General features: G+C 36.1%; 2 protein-coding genes across 7 annotated transcripts in view; one reads left to right on the top strand and one right to left on the bottom strand.

Moving 5' to 3' along the window:
* Positions 1–5,774, bottom strand: part of LOC106082933 (biogenesis of lysosome-related organelles complex 1 subunit 6) — a 58,018-nt gene extending 52,244 nt beyond the window's left edge. For all 6 annotated transcript variants that reach the window (XR_009397045.1, XR_009397044.1, XR_009397043.1 and 3 more), the window contains exons 1-3: positions 5,688–5,774; positions 1,303–1,614; positions 1,106–1,190 (exon numbers count right to left, since the gene is read on the bottom strand). Coding sequence is in view for 3 of the 6 variants with exons in the window: in XM_059362441.1 (XP_059218424.1) it covers positions 1,106–1,190; positions 1,303–1,614; positions 5,688–5,713 (423 nt within the window). In the remaining 3 variants the exon portion in view is untranslated. The remainder of the gene's footprint in view (positions 1–1,105; positions 1,191–1,302; positions 1,615–5,687) is intronic.
* LOC106082949 (protein hold'em) overlaps positions 1–15,525 on the top strand; it is a 93,523-nt gene that overhangs the window by 35,511 nt on the left and 42,487 nt on the right. The window lies entirely within an intron of this gene.

Here is a 15,525-nt window from a genome sequence, read left to right on the forward strand (position 1 = left end):
AACTGATACAACAACAACCTATTCTTTTGCTTTGGATTACATTTTTCTTAGGTGTGTAAGCTATGTGATACATTTGATACGGCCTAACTGGCTTTGGTATTGCAAAGATAAATAAATAAAAGGAATTCAATAAAGCCATATGTATCATAACAATGCAATAGTCTTTGATTTTCACGAGTGTTTTAATTGGGGAACTGCCGTATACCTTAATTATTTATTATTTATAGCTGTGTTGTTGTTGTTGTAGCAGTTTATTGTGTTCTATCTTTCGTCTGCTTGATTCTGTTGAGTGTCAAGACCCAGGAACTCTGCGACTAAGATGGGGTGCGTCCACAGGGATCTGGGTCTGAGTCGAGTGGGTTTGGCCGGGCAGTTAAACAGGTGATGTGTATCGTGCGGTCCCTGGTTACAATCGGGGCATACATACGTCGGCATCAATCCTAGCTCTGTGGGAATTGAGGCGGCTGCATCGCCAAAAGTGACTGAGGTCCTGTCGTCCCGTCTACCGGGGTTCGAGAGAGACTTAACAGTGGCCCACAGTTTGCCTGCACCGGTGCCTAAGTTACATTGCTCCAAGTGTTCAGTGTTCCTTATTCTATTTATAGCTGTGTGATGTTCATTGCTGTCTGTATCTGTGTGATGTTTATTGCTGCCACGAGAAGCTTAGCTGCGAGCTACCGGGCGCGTCCACAGGTTGCAGATAGTGCAATGCTCCATACGGAGTATCTGCAACGGCAGTCGCGGACAATCAGCGGTATTGTGCGGGAGAGGACGGGCGGCACCGGCTCTTGCACAAATACTGAGTATCTATGATGGTCGATATGACAAGGCGAGTTATTGGCGCCTTTAAATAACCAATCGCCATCCTGTTTCCGCGGCGATCGGTTCCTTGGACCGGACCGAGCTTGCTGATCTACAGGAGCTTGACGAGGATCGCCACCTCTACATGAAAATGTGACTACAACAACAACAAAAGTTTTTTTTTTTTGAAAATATCTAAACGAAAAGCCAAACCTCTCCTATTAAACGACTTAATTCAGTACTCAAACGATACGTATAATTTTCATGTATGTAGATAGATAGTAACACACATATTTTAACATACCATATCTTGTAATTTGGCTACTTCACCATTATCCAACTTGAATTTTTCCTCTGATAAGTCAATATAGATTTTATTCTGCTTGCCTCTGGAAAATTAGAAAAACCAAAAAAAATATACATACATATATATATATATATATATATATATATATATAAACAATTAATTTAAGCTTAAAACTTAACACTTTAAACACTTACATCAATTCCTTTAACTGTGTTCTGGCTTTTGCTAATGGTGGAGAAAAGGCTTGCATAAATCCGGTGGCAAGTTGCATAGATGCTAAGGAGGCTTCAGAATTATCCAATGAGCTTTTATTTGCCATTGAGGCCGAACTGGATGATGGCAAGCCTTCAACATTTTGGTTGGTTTCAGCTGAATTTTTATTTCTTATTGCATCTAAGGTTGACTCTACACTGAGGCTTGCTGTTGTATTTTCCAACTCTAGAGTTGTGGGTCGTAATGCTTCAAAACAATCTGTCTGATTAAACGCAGACAAATCATCGATAATACTTTGCAGATAAAAATATACAAAGAAAAAAGCTCGTTAAAATTAAAAATGCTTCAATTGTAGCTGATTATTATCAGGTTGTAAAAACAACACATACACATGTGTTTTTATTTATATGGGTATACCATAAATATAAGCAAGTAAAAGCGTGCTAAGTTCAGCCAGGCCGAATCTTGGGAACCCACCACCATGGATTCTGCTAAAATATGGGAGCTTTATCTGGTTGTAGACTGATTTGGACCGTACTTGGCACAGTTGTTGAAAGTCATAACGGAGCACTATATGCACAATTTCAGCCAAGCTGGATAAAAATCGCGGTTTGTAAGGGCTCAAGAAGTCAAATCGGGAGATCGGTTTATATGGGAGCCAGGGACTTAGCCAGGATTGCTTTTTCATTTTTTCAAAATCTAATATTGTTAAAATTCTTTTGTTACTGTGAAATTGGTAAAGATACCTGAAATTTATTTTTAAAAATTGTGGTCGCTATTGGGAGCAGGAACTGCCCCATCGGCGGCGACATTTGGCCATCATAAAGTCAGAGGATTTTATTTGGGGGGCGGGGGTTGGTCGCCCACCCCACATTTTTTTAAAATCGATAATTGCTAAAATTCTTCTGTTACAGCGAAATTGGTAAAGATACCTCAAACTTTTTTTTGGTGTTGACATTTGGTCACAAAGTCAGAGCTAAATTTTTCACTGATTGCCAACACACTATTTATAGGCCGATCTTAATCTTTCAAAGCCTTTAAAGTGTGGTTGTCTATGCGAATATCTTAGTTTTATAGTGAGATTTTCGGCGAATCAGCTTCAGTATTTTGAAACTCAAACTAGTTTTATGATTTCATTAGGTCTATTGGTTTTAGATGACTTTATTTTCATAAAATTTTACGCAAACAAACTGAAAATATCAAGCAACTATAACTGTGAAATATTTCGTTAAATAAATGTTGACCAGTTTTTACGAAGAACTAACTAAATGATGTTGCTAATGTATTCTTCGAACTTAATTCAAATTATTGAAAATCCGTTTTTGGTGGAAAAGATGTCCGGTAAAAATTCAATCCAACTATAGCCGTATATGCTTTTAATTTCCATCATGTCTTTATAAGTCCTAACGTTTTCCTATTTGTCGGGGCGAAGATCTTTTAATTTCACAATTTTTCGTTTTGCTTTTCTTCCGAGACGATCTCAATGATCGGAGATTCGAATGGCCGGAATTCGAACCGGGGCACAGGGGGCAGCAGCGTAGCCGTTGTCTAGCGACCGAAGCCATTAATACAACATCCAAAAGATGCACACAAATGACATGTGTATTGATAGGTGTCATACTTATGTTAGTGTCGTGCTTACATCGTAGACACGTTTTCGCAGTATATTCGGTATAAGTACGACCAACCAATGTATGGCCTCCACACCTAATATGGCCGATGAGATATTCTAAACAATTGACGAAACGCTTTCCATAGTGGTTGGTGTGTGTTTTGTTCTCTGGCTTTCGCTTTCCAGAGAAACAAAACGAACAAGCAAAATATTTCACTTAACATTTTTTAAGTAATATCCCAAAAATCAAACGAAAACATTTCTCAAAATCCTTAGGAGTGAGATTTCTGGATTCCGTTTTAATGTCTTATTGCATTTGATGGTTTCTATATTAAAAAATAAATTTATGACAATAATCCAACTTCTTTGCACAGCAGATGCAATTTTTTGCCAAAATCATTAAATCCAGCTTTAAACGCTAAATGGTCATAAAATGTTAAGAAAATGATTTTTTTGTTGTTGGAGCTTAGGAAATAAAAAGAGTTAAATTCAAAATATTTAAAGAAATTGATGCGTCAATATACATGCTCTAAATTATGAATGTATAAAATATCATCAAAATCGGACAACGGGTCGGGGGTAATGGGTTAACATTTTGTCTTAAAAAATATTTATTGAAATTTGTCTAAAGAAAATTTTGTAGGAAAATGTTGCTTGAGACAGATAAGCATAATAAAATGACTTTAAAATGTTTATGCAAAATGTAGTGTCGCAAAATGCAAAATGTTATTGAAATTTTAGCTTTAAAAAATAATCTCCAGGTTATGTTGGCTTTAGAGTGTTTTTCGCTGAAGTTAAGTCCTTAAAAAATGCTTTAACATTTAGACTAAGAAAATATTTTATTGATTTTTCTTTTATAAAAATTTTGTCTTTAGAAAAAATTTAACTTAAATGTAGTCTTTAGAAACAATGTTCAAGAAATGTTGTCTTAAAAAATAAATTCGAAGGGGGTCCGGCCCCCCACAAGCTGAGAAAAAATTTGTCAACGCCGACTATATGAAAAATCCGCAATTACTTTTTGGGCAACCCAATATTATTAATGTAAAATTTGTCATTTTAAAAAATCTTATTGAAATTTTTAGTTTAGAATAAATTTAATTTAAAAGTTTAATTTAAAGTTATAACAGAACACTATGTGCAAAATTTCAGCCAAATCTGACAAAAACCGCGGCTTTTAAAGGCTCGAGAAGTCATGTTGGGAGATCGGTTTATACGGGAGCAATATCAGGTTCTTGGCCGTTTGGGCCGTACTTGGCACAGTTGTTGTAAATGATGAGAGAGCATTATGTGTAAAATGTCAGCCAAAACGGATAATAAGGGAGCTCTATCATTTTCTTGACCGATTTGCAACTTACATGCCATAGTTGTTGGAAGTCATAACAAAACACAATGTGCAAATTTTCAGCCAAATCGGACAAAAAATGCGGCTTGTAAGGACTCAAGAAGTCAAATCGGGAGATCGGTTTATATGGAAGCTATATCCAAATATGAACCGATATAAACCATCAGCAATCCATAACGACCCACATCAATAAAAAGTATCTGTGCAAAATTTCAAGCGGCTAGCTTTACGCGTTCGACCGCTATCGTGATATCGACAGACGGACGGACATGGCTAGATCGACATTCTGAGTCTAGTATATATATATTCCATATGGGGTCCTAAATCAATATTTCGAGGTGTTACAAACGGAATGACTAGATTAGTATACACCCATCCTATGGTGGTGGGTGTAAAAAGATAGATTAAAATGTTTTCTTCTATCGTTTAATAATATCAAATAAAACGATTTAAGTGTTATTTAAAGCTGATTATTCGTAGATATAGCACTACAATGTCATGACTTTGTAACAATATTACAATATTTTTTTGTTGCCCTACATTAACGATAAAAGGGGAAAGTGTTCCATAATGCGTCACACAAATATAATTAAAACAACTATCAATCCATACTATATTAAACGATTAAATGACTGCAAAATTTTTAAGGGTAACCACATCTCTTACAAATGTTTCAGTGGAAGTTTTTTCCAAAAATCCGTACTCCTATGCGGAACCGGTTGTGAAAGCTTTGAGTCCAGTCAATTACTTAATTTATTGCACCTGGCCTCAAGACAAAGTGTAGATTAAGGTAGATGCCTGGTAGTTCATGTTCTTTGAGTTGCTGGATCTAAAAATGTGGCCAGGGACCACACGACACACGTCAACTGTTTAACTGCCAAGCCAGACCCACTCGACTCAGACCCAGATCCCTCTGGACGCACCCCATCTTAGCCGCAGAGTTCCTGGACCTGAACACTTAACAAAATCAAGCAGACGAAAGATAGAACACAACACAGACTTTATGGTGTATCTTTGAAAATATGCGGGATCTGAAGCAGAAAACAGTTACTGAGAGTATTGCCTGGATGAGTCCAATCCAGACCACATAACCTATGCCTTCTGCTTCTTTGTTTAGCCAAGGCAAACAAACTTCATCCTATCTACAAAAAAAACTGAATGTATCATTACCCAAAATTTCGAGAAAATCTGACAAGTTAAGTGCATTGTGGGAGCCTCAAAAGTTAAATCGTGAGATCAGCTTATACGAGAGCTATAAGTATCATGATATGGGCCATACTTGTCGAAGGTGTGAAACTCGTAATAGAAATCATTGTAAAATAGTGTATAAGTTCTTTATCGGTATGCAAGTTTAAGCTCGTCCTTCACCCAGCTTACGCTGCTGACAGCCAAATACTGCTTTAGAATTTTACCTATTAAAGTTGTTGCTTTTTAACATCTTTATTCGTTTTAATAACTCAAATAAATAAAAAAAAGAAACACTTATAAACAAACAGCAACAGCTGACAGCTGTTTTGCCATTCATATGGAATTGCATTCCCATGCACAGGGAATTGATATCTATTTTAACAAGGCGATTAGCAAGGTATCGCAACCTTGGCTACTATTATAACGCAATGAATAAGTGAATTAACGGTAATATTCATATTTCTGCTTTTCGCAGGTACAATTTTTGGTATGCCATGAGGAACTATGCCATGTTAAATCTTCTACCCAAAGAGACTCGGCTGTAAAGAGGAGGCCCTTACCATTGATATGTGAGAAGTTTGCTCCAGATCCTTAGTGGAATGCTCATGGGCAAATTCTCATTCAATTTTTACAAATAGGTTGCGTTCTTCCTCTTTTAAGCCTAGTACTGACTTCGACTTTTCTCACGAACATCTGTCAAATCGTAATATAAAAAAATTATGACGAAGATAATGCGAACACATTCCGTACAAGTGGTACTGAGTTCTATAAGCAAAATAGTAGCGACATGTCGCTCAATCAGAATAAATTTCACACAATTTTAATTGCAAATATAATTAAACGCTCACGAAATGGGTCGATAAACTTTGTGACGTGACGCACTCTGAAAAGTGACTCTGTAGCTGCTACACATTATAATGCAAATAAAAACTAAAATGCCAATTTAACAGTGTACAAAAGTTTGACAGCGCCTCTAACCCCACAGGGTTGTATCGTTGATGTCATTGTTGGTGGGGTATATGATTTTACCTTCCAATTGTCATTCCATCATTCCATTTGAATGATAATACCATATGTTTTAATAAACAGCGATAATAAGCAGAGATAAACCAAGGCGCTTATAAGCACTTTTCTCCATGAAAACTAAGCGAGAAATTCCCTTTAATGGGTAAATAAAACACCACTTCTATTGAAAAGACCCATGAATTATAGAATATTTAATTTACACATAATATTGTAGAATATTAAATTCGCAATATGTTTTTCGCGGTGGGTATAGTACCACTTATTTACTTGTGCATCTTAAGGAATTAGTGAGGAATGATTTCAACTGTATGAGGTCTAGTGTGCTGGTGCCTTTTGATTTTTCTACGACATTTAACTCCATATGCCATGAAACTATGGTAAGTAAGCTACAAAACAAACTAATTTTTTTCGAATTCTTCTCGTCGACTTATTTTTTCGTACTTGAGCGCTGGACAGAATTTATCGCAATGAATCAAGTTAAATCAGTACCGGAATTCTGTAACTTATAGCGAACATTGTTTAGTTAATATGTCGACAAAAAAATCGTTTGCACTAACGATTATGTTATTCTTTAAAGGCCGGTACTATATTCGATTTTCGCGTTGAAACTCCATACAAAAAAAAAAAACATACGGAAAAATTTGCCAAAATGTGTTCGTTTCGTCATAACTTGTTTTTTTATCTAGGGAAAATTTACATTTCGGGACGCCCATTCAGAGCACAACCACAGTCGCTGTGCAACAAGTCATTTTCGTACGCAAAATAAACGCGATTGTCAAACTTATAATTGTAACGGGGTGTTTGTTAAGTTAGTGATGTTTTACCTGGGTGGAAAAAAATTAAGTGTTAGTGGATGCATAAATAAGAAAGTATTTTTTTAATATGAGTAAATATACTCGAAAGAAAAATAAATATTTCTTTCACAACATGCAAATCAAACAATCTAATAAGGTTTGTGAAAGAATGTGTTGACTTTTTGGTCTTGCAATTACAACAAAAATATTTGGATAAAAGTGGAAGATGCTGACAAAGGTTTTTGGAAAGATGCGCTTATTTAACTTATAGGGGTGAAAATACTACAAAATCTAATTATTTTTACAAATAAATCATACATTTGTCTCTTTTTAAATTGGTTGTGTTTCATTATATATTAATTATGAAAGGGTGGGTCTTGGTTGAAATTACAAAAACATACTTGAATTTCAGTACGAACCATACACTCATATTTGTATGTACACATGCTCGTAAGAAGCTGATAAATTGTTTGATGCCATATTATTTTTTTATATGTAAATGGCAACATTTTGTCCAAAGGAGCCCAAAAAAATCAACCTTGTCAAACCACCGAAAGAACGATTTTCGGAAAATTTTCCGTAAAAAAGAATGTAGTACTAGCTGGAACTATATTCACTTTTCGCGATATTTTTCCCCGACTATTTTTTTTAGATAATAGATTTTAAAGCAAAAAAACTTGATGAGTTCATTCAGTAGGACATTCATTCATTACCTATGGTAAAATTTTATTAAAATTTTTATTTTAGCATTGTTATTTGTGCAGTGTTTCAAAAAAGTAATCACAAAAAATGGGTTTCCAATGGTGAAAAACGAACATAGCCATAAATTGTAAAATAGTATGCACTTCAAAACAGAAATGGAAATTTTTATTACAAATTTACCCGTTGGCTACTCAACTGAAGTTGGGTTCCTATCCATAATCGACCCCTAAACCTACACAACAATAAAAAAGCGAAAAAAATCACTGAAAAAAGTGCTGCAGTTTTTGGCGAAAACCCTATGTTAAAATTAAAACATTTGATGCAGTTTGGATTACATCCAGATCCCCAAAAACTACGGAGATGGCAAGAGTCATATAAACCATATTCTCGTGTGTAGGCAACCACTACCTAGAGAAGTGGAGTTAGATCTTTTGAATCTAAAGCGAGAGGTAAATTGCTCCAAAGAGAGGCTATAGAACAAGCGGGGATAATATTTTTAAACACCCATGGACATTCCATTAAGGAACAGGGGCAAATTTCTCATATATCAATGAGTGCTGTCCGATTGAAACTCGATGATAAGGGGCTTTATTAAATTCAAGTAGCCACAGATTTGCGGAGGGGGAGAAAACACGATTGCAGAGGAAATGGTGTTTAGAAACGTATCCCCGCTTGTTCTAGAGCCTCTCTTTCGGAGCACTTTACCTCTCGCTTTATATTCAAAAGATCTAACACTACTTCTCGAGGTTGTGGTTGCCTACACTCGAGACTATGGTTTATATGACTTGCCATTGGGGATCTGGATGTAATCCAAACTGCATCAAACGTTTTAATTTTAACATGGGGTTGTCGCCAAAAACTGCTAAATTTTTTCATTATTTTCAGTGAATTTTTTCGCTTTTTTATTGTTGTGTAGGTTTAGGGGTCGATTATGGATAGGAACCCAACTTCAGTTGCATAGCCAACGGGCAAATTTGTAATAGAAATTTCCATTTCTGTTTTGAAGTGCATAATTTTTTTTACAATTTATGGCTGGTACTATGTTCGCTTTTCACCGTTGGAAACCCATTTTTCAGCGATTACTTTTTTGAAACATAACGAAAATAATAAGGGTAAAAAACAATATTATTAAAATTTTACCATAAGTAATGAGGGAATGTCCTTTTGAATGGAATCAGCATGTTCTTCTGCTTTAAAATCTATTGGTTTAAAAACATAATCGGCGAAAATCGAATATAGTACCAGCCTTTACTTAGTAGGTGAATTCCAAAACACTGATATTGACAGCACTTAACCAAAATTGCCAACGTTATACTAATTTTTATATCAAGGTATTATCCCGTGGCAACGCAACTGCAGTTGAGTTGCAATCCATAATCAACCCATTAGCATTTTCAATTTCAGAATTTTGGAATGAAATAAATCTTGAGAACTGGCACGAAAAACGCAACGTAAATTCGGTGTTGAAAAAAATTGATCATAGAAATTATAACAGGAAAACCGCACAAAAATTCTGCAGAAGTATGGCAAAACCCTTTTTCACTTAAAAGGCTGGTACTACGTTCTTTTTTACGGAAAAATTTCCTAAAGTCGTTTTTTCTTTGGTTCGACAAGGATAATTTTTTGGGATTCTTTGGCCAAAATGTTGCCATTTACATATAAAAAAATAATATGGCATCAAACAATTTATCAGCTGCTTACGAGCCTGTATGTTTTTGTAATTTCAACCAAAATCCACCCCTTCGTAATTAATATATAATGAAATAATGAAACACAAAACAATTTAAAAAGAGACAAATGCAGAATTAATTTGTAAAAATAATTAGATTTTGCAGTATTTTCACTGTTATAAGTTTAATAAGCACAACTTTTCAAAAGCCTTTGTCAGCATCTTCCACTTTTATCCAAATATTGTTGTTGTAATTGCAAGACACTCAGTTACAATTGACGTTTGACGATCGCGTTTATTTTGCGTAAGAAAATGACTTGTCCCACAGTGACTGTGGTTGTGCTCTCAATGGGCGTCCCGAAATGTAAATTTTCCCTAGATGAAAAAACAAGTTATGACGAAACGAGCACATTTCGGCAAATTTTTCCGTTTGTTTTTTTTTTATTTTTTATATTGAGTTTCAACGCGAAAACCGAATATAGTGCCGGCCTTAATTCAAGTAGGCAAAAATGACGCATGAAACATACAACACACAATCATGGATATGCCGCTTTGAAATGAAAATTCATTCATAAATCTCCCAATATATGTTGTTGTAACTACATTTGAGTGTGGATGTGGCGATCCTCGTTATGCTCCTGTAGATCATTAAGCTCGTTCCGGCCCAACGGAGCGATCGCCGTGGTGGCCAGGTGGCCATTGGCCTTTTAAAGGCGCCAATGCTTACAAAACAGACCTAAATATACGGGGCAAGTTTATCTGAGTACTCCTACTCGAGCGAGAAAAATTAAAGTATCTACGCAGTGTTACCGGTGTTCCACTTTTTATAACTTTGTAAAAGAATAAAATATATCGTAGATCAATAAAACGGTAAAAAGAAGTTCCTAAAATGTTTTTTGACATACCCTGAAATGTGGTCACGGACACGTACATTATATACAAACCTAGCTACTGCATTCATCGCCCGTTTCAGTTTTAGAAGATTATAGTCAAACGTTCTTGACGTGATCTCCATCTGCCGAATACAACCGACGCAAAATACCATAAACACGAGAATGGAGAGAGTGAATATGACAACCGAAATTAAAGTCTTTATCAATCACTATCCCCAAACATTTAATCCTATCAACAAAGTTTACTCTAGAATTCCCCACAAAAATATCAAATCCAGGCTACGTTTGGGATCCAAATTGTAATGCCTTTGTTTTTGAAGGGTTGATAGAATGCGAGTTAAGGCTAGACCATAACAAGATTCTTCCTACAGAAGCATTAATATTCGTCTCCAAAATATTGCTAAAACCACGATTCGAACTAAAAAAAAGGTTTCACACAAGTTAGGTCCAAGGAATTCAGAAAAATCATTAATGTAGAGTATAAAGAGGTCCTAAAACCGATCCCAGCGGTACACCAGAAGAGAGGGGAATAATATTAGATCAAGCTCCATTTAATTCAACAAATTGTGATCTACCGCACATATACGACGTAGCAAGCCTGCAAGCAGAGCTAGAAAAGTTAAAGCTTTCTCTTAATTTCTCAACCATAGTACCAAAGCAAATAGAATTAAACGCCTTAGTCAAGTCAAGAGACAAAAGGACACAATCTTTCCCATTATTTAAGCCATTACGTATTGACTTAGTAAGATGAAGCAGCTTGGATGTCGTGCTGTGACCTGATCGAAACGCATATTGGAAATCAACAATTTTATGCCCAGCACCCAACATTATCTGGTCTTTAACAATATGTTCGAAAACTTTAAAAAGTACTGGAAGAATTGAAATAGATCTTAGATCATCGGCACCTCGAATATTAGAAGACTTAGGAATTGGCGAAATTTTTTATACAACAGGAAAAACGGAAGAAGTCAATATAGAATTAAATGCAAAATCGAATCAGAAGTATAGGGAAATACAAGTTTAAGAAACTTAATAGGAATACCATCAGCACCAATGGACTTAGCCTTAATTTTTCCTATAGCTACCGCAACATCATCCATATTTACACAACGAAAGGAAACTGAATCTCCAATATCGGGAAATGATTCAAAATCAATATATTGTAAATAGGCCGGAACCAAAAAAAAATTTTAACCATATCAACATCACCATCGTATACTAGACTGTCATCGCCAAAGCAACCAGAACCCTTAAGAATACGCCACAACCCCTTGGTATCTTAACTACCAAATCATTCAGAATAATATCTAATTCTTTCCTTTCGTATAACGGATTTGGCCTTGTTCCGATATTAAGGTCCTCCCATTCTCAGGAGTACGATGCTCTTAATATGCACTATAGGATAAATCTTTAAGATTCTGAGCAGACAAAATCTTCCTGCACTTCACCCAATCACCGCCATCATTATGAATCTTTTTTCTAACAGGCAGGAACACAAAAAGATATTCAAAAAGCAAGGTGATGCGAGCACCCAAGTCATCGACATCAGAAGTGTTAAAGAAGAATGCATAATCAAAGGCAGACAAGCACTGCATAAACCGTCCCACTCATATTTCCATAGTCCCGGTACTCTGTTATGTCCTCAAAAGCCGCGAAAATTATATTAAAAGAAAAAATAAGTGCGTGGTGAGAAATGGATGAACACTGAACTTGATCAGAGTAACAGGTCATTGAGCCATCACTTACGGGCATAAAATCTATTAAAGATGATTATCCATGAGCATCACTATAATGGGTTGGTCTAGAATTATGTACAATAGATAAATCAAGCCTACTGCAAACCGATCGCAATAAGGTAGACCTCGAAACATAAAATAAATTGCAGTTAAGATCACTGACAACAATGACTTTTGAGTAGTTTAAAAGAATGTCATAGTGTAGTTCCTCAAAAGACACGATATCGCCGACAGGGGGAGATAAACCACACTAAATGAAAGAGTCATATAACATGAGGTTATTTCGTGGAAAAGGGACTCACATTTCCCCAAAAAACAGATGAACAAAACATAACTTTGTGTTTCAAAGTATTTGACACATATACACCTTCTCCACCATCCCTCATCACGTTAATTTCTGTAAAAGCTGTATATGTGTATATATATACATATATATATATATATATATATATATATATATATATATATATATATATATATATATATATATATATATATATATATATATATATATATATATATATATATATATATATATATATATATATATATATATATATATATATATATATATATATATACATATACAGCTTTTACAGAAATGAGCCTGGAAGCCTGGAATACGGAATAGATTCATATCGTTTTTCTCCCACCTGTTACAAACGTTTTCAGCTCCTCATCATTCGCTTAACTTTCTGATAGTTTCATATAATCCATTTTGTCTGACGTATGTAGTGCGTTGATTCGAAAAAAACGTATGCCGTGATATTTTCTTCGCCGGTTTTTGTTTCGACTCGTCATAAAAGAAATTAAGATTTAACGATATTAAAAAGAAATTTAAAAGGTCACAAACGGATGGTAGTTCAATGTAAAACGTAAATCAGTTAAATCAAGGTGAGACACAGCGGGAACTCAATTGTCTCCCATCTCCACTTCTTTATATCATGTAAAGGTTTGGTTTGCCGTTGATATTAAGCTTGAAGAATTTGTCATTGCGTTTCATAACAGAAGACGGACCTTCATATGGCGGTTGCAAGGGACGGTGTACTGCATCAGTTCAAACAAATACTGCAGATGAAGTGTCCAATTTGTTTTCGATGAATGGACTCTCGATGAATGGATTTGGCGGTTCCAGAATGATTTATGGTGTGAATATTGTTGAATGCAACTTCGCGAAAAGGCTTTGTCAGAAACGGTCACGTCTTACCAGTTGATATATCACAAAATTTCCTGCTCGGAGCCTGGAATACGGAACAGTTTCATATCGTTTTTCTCTCACCTGTTACAAAAGTTTTCAGCTCCTCATCATTCGCTTAACTTTCCGATAGTTTTATATAATCCATGTTGTCTGACGTATGTAGTGCGTTGATTCGAAAAAAAGCGTATGCCGTGATATTTTCTTCGCCGGTTTTTGTTTCGACTCGTCGGAGCAGTTAATAACTGTTTGGTCACTTTTCTTATTACCCTGCGTATAACTGCATAAAAAAGCCTAGTGTTCAGCCGCGTTTGGTAAAAATCGACGGAAAAAGTTCATCATTCCTAAAAATCTTCGTAGATTGCCTTAACTCTGTCGTGTGGTGGTCGGACACCCTCTTTGTTTATGGTAAAACCATGAAATAGGACCTCAGTTCGTCCCAACAGGCATTTGGACGGATTTACTGTCACTTCATACTTTTTTTTGCCTTTCGAATACAAGATGTTTTCGATGTTCCTTATCGTCTCTTGAAGCGATTAATATGTCGTCAAGGTATCGCCATGCAAAATCTAAATCTCGCAAAATATGGTCCATAAAGCGTTGGAAGATCTGGCCTGCATTTCGCAGACCAAAACACATATGCGTAAATTCAAAGAGGCCGAAAGGAGTGGTAATGGTCGTTTTTGTTACGTCATTCGGTTCCACTGGTATCTGATGGTAGGCTCTCCGTAAGTCGATGGTAGAAAAAATTACTAAAATCGTGGTATGAGGTAACGATCAGGCTCTGTAATTGCGTTGAGGCGCCTGAAGTCACCGCATGGTCTCCATTCAGCATTTTTCTTTCTCACCATGTGTAATGAACTTGCGCATGGACTACGAGATGGGCGGCAGATAACAAGTTCCATGAGCGTCTGTATTTCCAATTTTACTGCTTTTAATTTTTCGGGGCAGAGGCGTCTCGGTTTGTTGTTACGATGTGGTGCGTAATAGTGTAGGGTGCCGCCTTCATTTTTGAATTTACAAGGGTGATTTCTTTTAACTCACCAAGCAAATCCATAAATGAATCATTCTGGTTAATGAATGATAAATTCGTGTATAACTCACCAGCACTAATTGAGCAGATATTTTGTGCGCCCGTCGAATTATCTATTAATTTCCGTTATCGAATATTTACTGAAAGATTGTAATGAGCAAGGAAATCTACTCCTTAAATAGGTTGTGTGACGTCGGCTATCAAAAAGTTTCATTTGAATTTCCGTCGAAATCCGAAATCAAGATGCAGTTGTTTCTCACCATATGTTTTTATCGAAGAATGATTTGCGGATGACGCTTTTGGGATTGTGTTGGAGGTGTCACACTTACCTCCGCACCAGTGTCAATGAGAAATCGCAGTTTTTATTGACTATCTTGGATTGTTAGGCGACAAGACTTATTCGTTGGTCTGTCTGTAGTCGCCACGTCGGACAGACAGCTTAGTTCTTTGAGTGGCGACAGAGAAAACGACATTTTGTTGCCTTTTCCCCAAATCTAAAATGATACCAACATACTTCTGTGTCATTGTTGGGACGGCTTCGAGGACGCGATTGCGATCTTCGGCGATGACGTTATTATAGTTTTGTCCTCAAATTAGCCACTTATTTTGTTAATTGTACAATTCTTGCCTCCAAAGGTGGTTGTGGTTGAGAATTGCCATTTGATGTAGACACAGCAGCAATGTGATTATTGTCGGATACCTCCAAAATTTTGTCGGCTAAAATAGCCAATCTTTCTAGTTTGGCGTGCCAGGAGGGTGGAATACGAACAGAAATTCTTGCGATGTGTCCAGTGTCTCCACCTTGGCCAGATGCTCCGGCATTCGTGGCAACGTTGGAATCGTTTTCCATTGTCTCTCTTATTTGCGGTTCTTGAGATGACTCGTTGTGTCCAGGCAGTTCCTGTATTGTGGTCGTCGTTGTTAGAATGATAATTTTATGCGATTACGTCGGGGTCACCATTTATAGTCATACTTGTTTAGCTATCTCTAAAGAATTGTTTTATTGGCTACTAA

This window comes from Stomoxys calcitrans, chromosome 1, assembly GCF_963082655.1.
Source record: "Stomoxys calcitrans chromosome 1, idStoCalc2.1, whole genome shotgun sequence".
Taxonomy (NCBI): domain Eukaryota; kingdom Metazoa; phylum Arthropoda; class Insecta; order Diptera; family Muscidae; genus Stomoxys; species Stomoxys calcitrans.